At 29.0% G+C, this 12,089-nt stretch overlaps 1 protein-coding gene across 1 annotated transcript; it reads right to left on the minus strand.

Annotated features, from left to right (window-relative positions):
* Nucleotides 1-2,885: 2,885 nt before the first annotated feature.
* Nucleotides 2,886-4,944, minus strand: LOC145168420 (sugar carrier protein C-like). Its single transcript, XM_079087238.1, has 4 exons — nucleotides 4,745-4,944; nucleotides 4,334-4,656; nucleotides 3,606-4,235; nucleotides 2,886-3,513 (listed from the first exon to the last, which is right to left on the minus strand). Exons 1-4 carry the CDS (start codon nucleotides 4,878-4,880, stop codon nucleotides 3,037-3,039), a joined length of 1,566 nt encoding a protein of 521 aa, XP_078943364.1. The 5' UTR covers nucleotides 4,881-4,944; the 3' UTR covers nucleotides 2,886-3,036.
* Between the last annotated feature and the right edge of the window lie 7,145 nt (nucleotides 4,945-12,089).

The following is a 12,089-nucleotide window of genomic DNA, read 5'->3' on the forward strand; positions in this document are numbered from 1 at the left end:
TTGAAGCTCTCCAAAAATCATTATAAATCAAATATTGAGCAATGAATGAGTAACATGAGATTATACTTATGGTCTATAAGTTAAACTTGTTAGAAATAAAAATAAGACACTCTTAATATGAAGAAACTATGATATGAGGTTCTTACACAAACGTAGATTAAATTAGATGAAGGAGATTACGCCTCTTACAAGCGTCTAATCAATCTTTAGGTTCTTTAATTCAATTTCTCTTCACTTGCTTACCTAAATCTCTTATCATGCTCTTAATATTGCTATTTCTTCCTTCCTTTCGTATCCAAATCGTTTCCTCTTTCAAATGGAGAAGAAATGGTGAGACCTCATAACTAGCTTCCAAATATTTGTAGTTTATACCATCAATTCCAAGTCATGTCTAATATTCACCCAACTAACTTATTTTCCATAATGTTTCATATCTAATCCCTCACTATCATGTATCTTAACATAATGGCCCTTAAAATCTAGTCAAGTCAAACTTTGGTCAAATACTAGATTTTTGTGAAATTTACCATTTTAAGCCTAACTTTCAAATTTGACCTAAATAAATATAATTCACATTAATTAGACTCTATAAATGAATAAATTACCAATATTATTGTTATTACTTTTTAAAACTATTTATTTTATTTTTATTCTGTATTTTATTTATTTATTTAAATTTTATCACACTCTAGACAAATCAGATTCATTTTTAAGAAAATGGATGATAAATGACTCAAATGTTTGGGTTTGACCCTAACAAATAGGCATAGGAAGGGTGGGTATAAGGGAGGAAAAAAATTATATTTTTATAAAATTTAAAAAGGGTTGTTATCTTGGACAACCAATTGGAAAAAACATACTAATAAATTGCAGTTACTTTCTAAGTTTCTATGCATCTCGATGTCTCAATCGTCCTTAGAGTTCTAACTTCTACCGAATGATAGTATATTTTACTTTTTTATATCTCAGATATGATATATGATATATGTACATATCTTTTTCAATCGTTGGTCATAAACTTCATACCATAATATTTTGATCTAAACTTTTTAATACTCAAACACAAGATAATCGACATGCATCATACCATTAATAGGAGTTTTTAAGAATTTATCGTTCCAAGTAATATTTATGTTATTATCTTAATAAGTTTATTATGAAATTCATATATTATAAATTTTGTATGGTGATAATTACATTTATATAATATACTTTTAGAGGCTAAATTTTTTGATGGAAATTCAAGTTATTAAAAGTTAAGTTAAGTTATTATTTGGATGTAATTGTTATTGGGTTTTAGGTAATGAAAGTATTAACGCAAATTTTTTTACTTGTTACTATCATAAATAGAATATCTGATATTCATGAGTATACCCACAAACCCTATGACTATTTATCCAACGACTCGATAAGACTAAACCAAGTTTGATATACAAATTACAAGAGACAATGATAAAAATAGTTATTTTTTCTAATTACTTTTCATTAAATAGCCAAAAATTAGTTTTTAACAAAAAATAATCAATGAAACAGTAGACACTTAAAGAAAACTACAGTTTCATCAAAAAACATACGGTTTGGTCATAAAGATGTTAAATGAACTATGGTTTGGGCATTAGGCTGGTTTGGTCATAAAAATGTTAAATGAACTACGGTTTGGGCATTAAGCTACTGTTTCAAAGTCCGTCTACTGTTTGACGGCCCATTAGTCCATAATATATAAATTTGAAATTTTGCTTTTGGGTCATTTTCCGTTCTTTGAAGGTAGATAGAACTCTATCAATGAAGACTCCAAATAATCATGTATTTTCTTGTATTCTTCCGTTGTTTGTTTTTTGTTTTGTTTTGTTTTTTTTTTTTTTTGCTTATTGTTGTTTAATATGAAATCTATTAGATTAAGGTAATTTTTTTTTGGAAAAAACAAAAAATAAAAAAAGGAAACTTTTGGTTTCTTAAGTCACGTACGGTGTACAACATGTTAATGCACACATTATGCATTATCAGGTTGTACACCAAAGGTGACTTACGAAACCTACAGTTTCTGTTAACTTTTTTTTCTTAAGTTTTATTTTTCAAATTAGTATATTGATATAATTGTACGTAAAGGTAGGTATTTTGGGTTGATTCCGTAGTTTGATCAAAAAAAGAATTGAAAGCCAAGAACAAAATACTAGTTATTCATTGGCGGAGCTTTATTAGGGCTGGGGGGCTGTGGCCCCCCCTGAATTTTTGGTTATAAATAGTCATTTTAGTTTCATTTTATACATTTTAGACCCAAAACTATAAAATTTTGGCTGTGGCCCCCCCTACTTACTAATTTTTATACATATTATATTTCCGGCCCCCGAATCAATCGTTGAAGCTCCGCCCCTGTAGTTATTCATAGCAAACAATAGTTTTTAGAATGAAACAATAGTTATTCAAAGGAAGCAGTAGTTTTTATTATCTATGATTTGGGAAACCGTAGTTCGTAGAGAGCATACCGCAGATAATTTTTTCACCTACGGTTTCATATGTGCAAATGATTTTTTTTCTTTTTTTTTTATACTAAACTAATAAACCCTTAAATCGTAGACCATGTATGAAACATAGGTGATTTTAAAAACTTAGGGTTTTCTTGGCTATTTTTGGCTATTTAAAAAAAATTGGCGATTAAGCAAAGACATAATTAAAGAATTTGACTAGATTTGTCATTGTCACAAAAACTAAAATCACTAATACCCGTATGATATCCATCCCAATACCATCCCTACATTTAAACAATGTTATTTCTTAAATACATGATGTCATGATCTTTCCATCATGAAACCATCAATGTTATGATTTAAGAGAAATTAAACAGATCAGTGAATAGGCACAAATTATATTAAAGTAAATTAAATATATAAATTTAAAACTATATATTCATATTAACCTTTTTCAAAGCCCAAAAAAGTGTATTTTACTTCTACCTATTACCAAAAAAAAAAAAAAAAAAAAAAACTAAAAACTTTATCGATATGCAATTGAGTCCCCAAACTATGCCATCTTGATTTCTTATACCTCCTTGACCAGCTGACCTCCGTTCGTCATTTCAACTCCATTCGGGTACTCCACATCCACCATAAACCTTGACCAAAACCAATGATTCTTCCACACAACCACCATTTCTTCAATTGGAATATTCTTTGTTTCAGGCAAGAACACGTATATGAACGCTGTCATCATCACCACCCAAAAAGCAAAAAAGATGAAGAGCCCAAACTTCAAGTGGCAAAGCATCGTCAAGAACACTTGAGCGACAATGAAGGTAAAGATCATGTTCATGGAGACAGTGATACTTTGAGCTGCTGATCGGATCTCAAGTGAGAAGATCTCACTAGGCACAAGCCAACCTAGTGGACCCCACGACCATGCAAAGCCAGATACATACAAGCATATGAACAACACCACCACAAGAGCGTACCATTTTGGCAAGTCACCAGGATTCCCATCTATTCCAAACTTGCTCCCAATAAATATTGCAACTGCAACCTGTTTCAAAGAAAACAATTAATGTAATCATAATGATGGTTGAATCTTAAATGACTAAAAATTGGTTTCCGATGAATATCAAAATATTATACCTGGCAAATGAGCATTTGAATTCCACCTTCAAGAAAAAGAAACCTTCTTCCCCACTTGTCAACACCATAGATTGAAACACAAGTTGCCATGACATTTACAGAACCAGTAATCACAGCAGACATAAGAGAAGCCTTTCCTCCAAACCCGATGGTTTTAAACAAAACGGGGGCATAAAACATAATCACGTTAATCCCAGTTAATTGTTGGAAAGCTGGAATCAAGATAGCCATTATCAGTTGTGGCCTGTATTTTTTCTGCAACAAGTTTCTCCATGGATGCTCAACCTTCTTGGATGCTTCACTGGCCATGACCAAATCATAAAACTCTTGATCGACATTGTCAACACCTCTAATCCTTCGAAGCTTTTCTCTTGCCTCTTCTTTATTACCTCTCTCGATCATGGAGTTTGGGGTCTCGGGAAGGAAAAGAGAACCGATGGTGATGATCAAGGCAGGGATTACAGCACCACCGAGACTCAGCCTCCAACCCCACCCTCCTTTGATCATGTCAAAGAAGTAGTTAAGTATATTTGCCACTAGGATTCCAATGGTGCATGATAATTGAAATCCGATGTTGAGTGCCCCTCTATATTTATATGGCGCCATTTCAGATAGGTATAATGGAACAGACTGAAATTGTATAAGAGAAAACCAAAGAAGATTAAGAATTTATGGATCAAACAAATAGTTAGAAAAAAGAGAGAAGATACATTTGATCGATGAGTTACCTGATTAGCAAACCCAATTCCGAAACCAAGTAGGATACGACCCAATATCAGCATCCAAACAGCCTGAGCAAATCCGTTCATCAGAGCTCCGGCACAGAACAAGATGCCGCCGAAAAGCATAGACAGTTTCCGACCAAGTTTCCGAGTCACCGTCGATGCCACCAGTGAAGACACCAGCGCCGCTAAGTACAAAGAGGACGTGAAGATTGTCAATATCTGACTGTCAAACTTACAGTACTGGTTGGTTGAGGTGTCCTCTATCTGCTTCCGGTAGACCGACGGGAAGAACTTCTGCAAGAATGGATTCATCGACGTAACTCCACCTGTAAACATTCAAGAATACAAGCGTTTCAGTTAAAATCCCTGTAATAAAAAATAAAATACTTCATCAATGAATGTTAAATAGTGTACCGGAGATTCCGATATCGTAACCGAAGATGAGGCCACCCATGGCTGCTACAACGCAAGTAAAAGTGACGTAGAGGGTAAGGTTTCCCGGGTAAGCTTTGTCGCCGCCTGTAGAAGTCGGAATTCCACCGCCGGCCATGACAATTTGCTTTCCTGAGCTTCCGTTCGATCTGAGAACTCCAATGTAATGTTGTGAAGAAGAAGAGAAGATGAATGGTTTGTACTTTGAAAAAGATGAATCGCCGATGTATTTATAGGGCGATGATGGACATTGAGGTATTGTAGATATATTAGAATTTAATAAGGTTTCCTAGTTTAAGTCAAACTCTTTAGTGTGTAACTGTGTATAACAAAAACAAATGTCCACGTCATTGTCATTATCCAGAATTAAACTTATGTGGTAAAATTATTAATAAGCATATACTACTAAGCAAATTTTTCGAAAAAAAATTAGAAATTTGAAAGAAGCAATAATAATAATATAATATAATCATCATCATTTCTAATAAGTGAATGTTTTTTTTATCACTTGTCATATTCTCAATCAATTTGTTAAATGTTATTTTGTGGTTATTTTGAATTAATTTTTTTTCATATGTCATGTTATAAGTTTTTTCTATTTTATTAAATTTAACATAATATTTTAATACAATTATTGCAATAAATGTAGTAATAAATGAATATCAATTTCATTAATAAACTTATCTTTTAATTTCAAAATTCCTAAAATTAAAGCTATTTTCTTTATTTAAATTATTTGTTTAAATTTAAAAGATAAAAAAACATTTCCATTATAATAATTCATTATTTTTCTTATTTTCTTATAAATTTAAAGTTCTTAAATATTTTGACCTTTATATTTAACTTTTTTTTTAAATTAACTCATGTAATACATGGATCTTACAACTAGTGTTTATAATAGATGAATACAATATATAAAATAAAATTTCAAATTGATTTGGTTATTTATTGTTTGCATATGAATAAAATAAATACAATATATAAAATAAAATTTCAAATTGATTTGGTTATTTATTGTTCGCATATTAATAAAGTATAGTAAGTTTTAGTTCAATAGAGTTTTTTTATTTTTAAACTATGTCTGAGATCAGTTTATTACACAAATTGATTAAATAAAAATTTAAATATCAATGTGTAAACATTAAACATTATTTAAAGTAAAATTTTGAAATAAATAAAAACGAAATGATGAATAAGTAATTCAATCTATACTAATAAAAGAATCAAATATCATCCTACTTATTGTTTCTATCTATCATCTATTATTTTTAAATGATAACAAGTGTATTAAAAATTTGTTAATTTTATTAGGAGGTGTTTGAGATTCCTTTTTAATCAACTTTTTGACATTTAACTTTTTTTCAAAAAGTTAAAAAATATCAAAAGTTGTTTGGTAAATTGAAAATTTCTTTTAAAATCAACTTTTTAGTTAAGAAGAAAAAATTGGTTGGACAAAAGATATGAATTTCTATCTTTTTGTGACTTTTGGCTTTTGTCACATAAAAGTATTAAAAGTCAAGCCAAACATATTTTAAACACTATTTTTAGAAAAAATTCTTTTACAAAAAATTATTTTATAAAAACAACTTTTAAGTTTAAAAAGTGATCCCCAAACACACCCTAAATATAATACTGATCACAATCTTAAATGTGTAAGAAGATAATAGGAGAAAAAAATATGAGGATGTTTGATTTCTCTAAACAAAACTATTTACATGTTTTAAATAATTGTGTTAATATTAAGGTGTAAACAATAAGAATTTTTAAAATACATTCTCGAAATAAATACAAACTGAATTTATCTTAATAAAAAAACTATGAACATATTTTAAATAATTGTTATGAATCACAAAACATAGTAATATACTCTCATTTATTCGTGTATTACACCATTATAACTATAATATATTTTTTTCAATACAATATAATTTGAAAAATCTATCAATTATACCATTATATATTCAACTTTTTGTTATTACGCTGTTATACTTGAAAAAAAGCAACTTATTTATGTTTATGTTATAAGCATATGTAACTAATGTCATTTTTAACATGTTATTAACGTCGTATATTTTATTATCTTCTTGTACTAAAGAAATATCTTATATTATATTTATAAATATTATCTTTATTTCGATGTATAAATTAGTAAAATATATTATTATATATCTACCCTAATAAATAAGAATGATTATGTCACATGTCATTCTCTTATTCAATTTGACACATGTTATTTTGTCATAATTTTAAAATATATTTATTTTTCAATTGTCATTTATTTCATTTTTCATTACTAATATATATCATTAATTAGTTTCCATAAATTAAACTTACCATAATGACTATTAATATAGTTTTTAAATTTTAAATTTTAATTTCAATTTCAAATATACTTACAATTTAAACCTTGTGTTTAATATTTTGTTATAATTAACCAGTGACGAATCTAAAATATAATTTCATGTGGTTCCTAATTATGTGCAGACGGAAAAACCAAAGAGTCAACGTTATATATGACAGATTGGGTCGAGTCGAACCAATAAAAAAACAACCGATTTGTAAAAACTCGAGTTCAATCGGACTGATAGAATAGCTAAAAATTGGTAAAATCGACTAATTTGCACGACCGAGTATCTTTTCTTTTTAAAAAGTTCATTTGCAACAACCATTTTGTACGACCAACAATATGAGAGGAGTTGTGTTGTTGTTTAATTTTCATAATAAATATTCATAATTTATATTTATAACATCAAACAACTTCAGCTCTCTCTTTATCTCCGATGTGTGATAGGTTTTGAAAGTATTAACCATTTGCTTTGAAATTTAAATATAAGTCTTCCATTATTTTTTTTATTTATTTGTTTTCTTATTTTGTCAAATAGTATTAGGTAGGTCTTAATTCGTTTTTGAAGGTAGTTCCTATTTTTTTCTATACAAATACTATATAAAATTAAAAAATTAGGTGGGTCATAGGACCCACCTTGCTTGTAAGTGACCTCGCCCATGTAATTAACCCGTTTAGTACACGGGTCGGATAACTAAACACATAATTTTAATATTTTATTTTTTATATTTTTCATGTTTTTTTTCTCATAATTTTCATTTATTTCAAAATTCAAATTCAAAAAAACTTCCCATTTAATCGTTCGTATTTAACATTTTGTTATAATCAACCCGTATAATATACGGGTCTCACAACTAATGTTTAAAAATAGAGTAATATGTAAAAGAAACATTAAGAAGAGTGCATTAAATTGGTTGACCTCACGATGGCGGTCTGAATAAAGTCTATAATCCACAATGAACATATTTCAATTTCATTGATCTTTATAAGAAGGCAAAATTAATATATATATATATATATATATATATATATATATATATATATATATATATATATATATGTGTGTGTGAATACCACAATGACAAAATTTTATAAATGACAATTTTTCCCCTAGTCATACAAAAATAACCACACACATACACATACAAAGAGGGGGAGAGAGATAGATAGATAGAGAGAAAGATGTTGTCAATGTTATAAGTTTAAGAACTCTAGAACCATAAAATTAAAAATGCATAACCATAAAAAACAACATATCTGATCAACTATGAGGGGCATAAATGAGACTACTAAATGGTATCAATGCTGTAAGTACCTAGGTAAATTTTTATTATAGAAATTGTCCATGTATATCATATTGTATAAATACACAATGTTTAACAAAATTAACATAAATTATAACATATGAATAATATCATTGTATATATATTCCATCCTTTCAAGTGTAATATACATATGTGATTTAACATATATGAGGAAAGGAATCCAAAAAGAGAAAGAATGGGACAAATATGCTTGAAATAATAACACACACTACATCATAAGATTGTACTTGAGCTTCCCTTGATACATACTAAGAGAATTTCGTATTCTTATTTTCTACAATTAGGCCATGTACTTAAAAAGACGCGGGTCCGAGTATTATATATATATATATATATATATATATATATATATATATATATATATATATAGGTGGGTTCAATTGAGAAATTAAAAAATGTTGAGAATGAAGGAATCATTCTCAGCCACTCATTTAATCTAAGCATAAAAAGACACGGCGGCAAACTTGTAAATATGATAACAACCTTCAACCTCAAATACGTAACATCGATTTCTTTGTTGAATACTTCGAATTGGAATTTCCCAGATTCACAAACGAACTCAGTTGGAATCAGAATTTCTTCGTTGTTCATGCAATTGGAATCGGAGTTCTGGACTCGCAGTCACAGTCGACATTGAAGGACTCGGAATCGGTACTCACAGGTTCACAATCGGATTTTCGGAAATCAAAATCAAAATGTGAAATCGACCAGACATAGGATGTCGCATCTGAAGTCGGAAGCTTTTGAAATTGGAACATATATTCTAATCGGAACAGTTCGCGTCTTGATTATCAGTATTACAAAGAAATCTGGAATCGGGATTTCAAGGTTTCAAAATTGAAATCAGAATTTTTGTTGGAATGAAATCAAAATCGGAATTGCACGCTTCAAAATCGAAATCGGAAGTATATGATGATTTGGAATTGATAACTTGAATCGGAAGTATCATGTTTTTAACATTTTTAAAAAAGTTAACTTGTATGCACTCCAACTGTTTGATGAAATGCATAAACTAAATTATCACGTTATATTCACATCTTAATATGTTTTTTTCACCTGAATCAGTATATGATTATTAAAAACACAAAACAAATATGCAAGTCTGTATGTTATTCATATGTGAATAACATATAAAAATTATATATATTTATGAAAACACCTTGTAATATTTATATGTAAATATACTGTGTAATATTCATAAGTGAATAACATATAACAATTATATATATTTGTGAAAACATCTTGTAATATTCATATGTGAATATACTGTGTAATATTCATAAGTGAATATATCATTTAATATTCACAAGTGAATATACTATGTAATATTCACATGTGATATACCATGCAATACTATGTAATATTCACATATGAAAATATAATCTAATATTCATAAGTGAATATGTCATCTAATATTTCACAAGTGAATATATTATGTAATATTCACAAGTGAATGCATCGTCTAATATTTAAATATCAATATATTATGTTTATTATATTCTATATTCATATATGAATGATACTTAAATTGTAAAAAAAATTAATTATACTTTTTATTCATAAGTGAATAACGAATGTACTGTAGTAAAAATCTGATTTATTTTTATTCACTTATGAATAACGATAGCTGAAAATATAAAAAAAATAAATTTTTTATTTGATCTTAAAACTATATCAATATGGATGTCTATTTGTAGAGAATAAAAAATCATGAATTTTGGTATATTTAAAATCATTTTTCGATAAAAATAGCTTCTTAAAAATTAAAAAAACGAAAAAAAACTATGTTTTTGTATATATTAAGGTAATGATTAGCATAGTTTAAGGAAACATGTTTTGTTGGAAAACACATGTCTATTCCTTTCCCATTTCCGCTGGTATGACGGAGGCTTTTGCGGCAAAAATAAATGAGTGACTGAGAATGATTCCCCCATTCTCAACCTTTTTTTTTCTCAATTGAACCCTCATCTCTCTCTCTCTCTCTCTCTATATATATATATATATATATATATATATATATATATATATATATATATATATATATCATATCATACTATATTATAAATGAAGCATTTTTCATTTCACCACATTCATTTGAAACTCCCATGCATTTTTCCTTTCACCACATTTATTTGAAACTCTCATGATTTTTCAATTTCTCTCTAATAATAATTATAAGTTGGTTAATAAGATTAAATAAATCATCATATCATCATATCATATCATACTATATTATAAATGAAGCATTTTTCCTTTCACCACATTCATTTGAAACTCCCATGCATTTTTCCTTTCACCACATTCATTTGAAACTCGCATGCATTTTTCCTTTCACCACATTCATTTGAAACTCGCATGCATTTTTCCTTTCACCACATTCATTTGAAACTACCATGACTTTTCAATTTCTCTATAATAATTGTTGAAAATATACGATCTGATTACCACGAATAAAGGCTCGGATACCAGTTACTGGGTGACAGATATATATATTTAAGGAGATAAGATGCGGAAAAAAAATAAGAAGTGCGGAATAAATATAAACTGGAAAGCTATAAATGACTGAAAGCTATAAATGAAATAAATGACAGTATTTAAATGACGTAAAGCTGTAATAAAATATATAAATATATAAATATATATAAAGTCGGTTCGTCAATAAATTGACTGAACTGGTTTAGAATTGGACTGGATCTTAATAGACCGTGTCTCTATTTGTTCAAAGTTCAATCCGGTAAGTAACAATAAATTCTTTTTATGTAACAATGAATTGTTTACAAAACGATACAAAATACACGGGTAATGTTTTTTGTATTTGGGTATGGGGTTTTTTAAGGTGATTTGATGAGGTTGAAGTGGGTATTTGGAGGGTGGTAGAAGGTGGAATAAGGTTGTAGTTTTGGTGGTATAAGGTAACAAAGAGGGTGATGTTGAAAGAGCTTTGGGTGGTTATGAATATAAATTTTCGTAGTAAATCTCTCTGGATAGCCAATTCTCTCTCGTGTCTCTCTGGGGTTTGTAGTGGTCAAAAAAATCGAGGAAAATTCCTGGATGTAGGTAAGGTCCTGAATAATTTGCGTTGCAAATCTCTCCCGTATTATCTTGTTGAGTTGTGCTCGGTGAATTTTTTCTTAACTTGCAAATTCTGAAGTCGAAAATCAGCAAGGTGATGATGGTTGTGGTCATTTGAAAGGGTTTTTAGAGGAGGTTTAAGGAGGGTGTTTGGAGGGTGTTTGGAGAGTATTTTGAGGTTGTTTGGAGGTTGATATAAGGTGGTGATGGTGGTGAAAGTTTATGAAGATGATGATGTTTGATGGGTTGAAGATGAACACCTTGAGTTTGAATGAAGAAGATGAAGATGGTTGATGTTCTTCATTTTTGGTTGTTGTTAATCTTGATGTTCTTGGTTGGGAGAGTTTTTTTTGTGTATTGAGATGTAGCTGGAGGTATTACAAAGAAAAAGAACACACACGAACTATAGCTCACTTATTCTCTATACATACACATGTATACATATATGAGAGAACAAGAATCTTCTTCACTTGAGTGTTTGTTGAAAGTAGTGGCTGCAAGTTGTAGTAGGGTAGGAGGTAAGAACGTGGGAGTGAGTTTTGCTTTTTCATTTTTAATTCTCCACCGAGAGATATGAGTTTTAAAT

The sequence above is a fragment of the Lactuca virosa genome, chromosome 4 (assembly GCF_052849685.1).
Source record: "Lactuca virosa cultivar CGN04683 chromosome 4, Lactuca_virosa_CGN04683_v6, whole genome shotgun sequence".
NCBI lineage: Eukaryota > Viridiplantae > Streptophyta > Magnoliopsida > Asterales > Asteraceae > Lactuca > Lactuca virosa.

What these genes read in the sequence shown, in the direction of transcription:
- LOC145168420 (XM_079087238.1), bottom strand. Translation starts at nt 4,880, where the DNA reads ATGGCCGGCGGTGGAATTCCGACTTCTACAGGCGGCGACAAAGCTTAC. An exon ending in TTACGATATCGGAATCTCCG is followed by an intron (nt 4,657 to 4,744) that starts GTACACTATTTA and finishes GAATGTTTACAG; the next exon opens with GTGGAGTTACGTCGATGAAT. An exon ending in GAATTGGGTTTGCTAATCAG is followed by an intron (nt 4,236 to 4,333) that starts GTAACTCATCGA and finishes ATACAATTTCAG; the next exon opens with TCTGTTCCATTATACCTATC.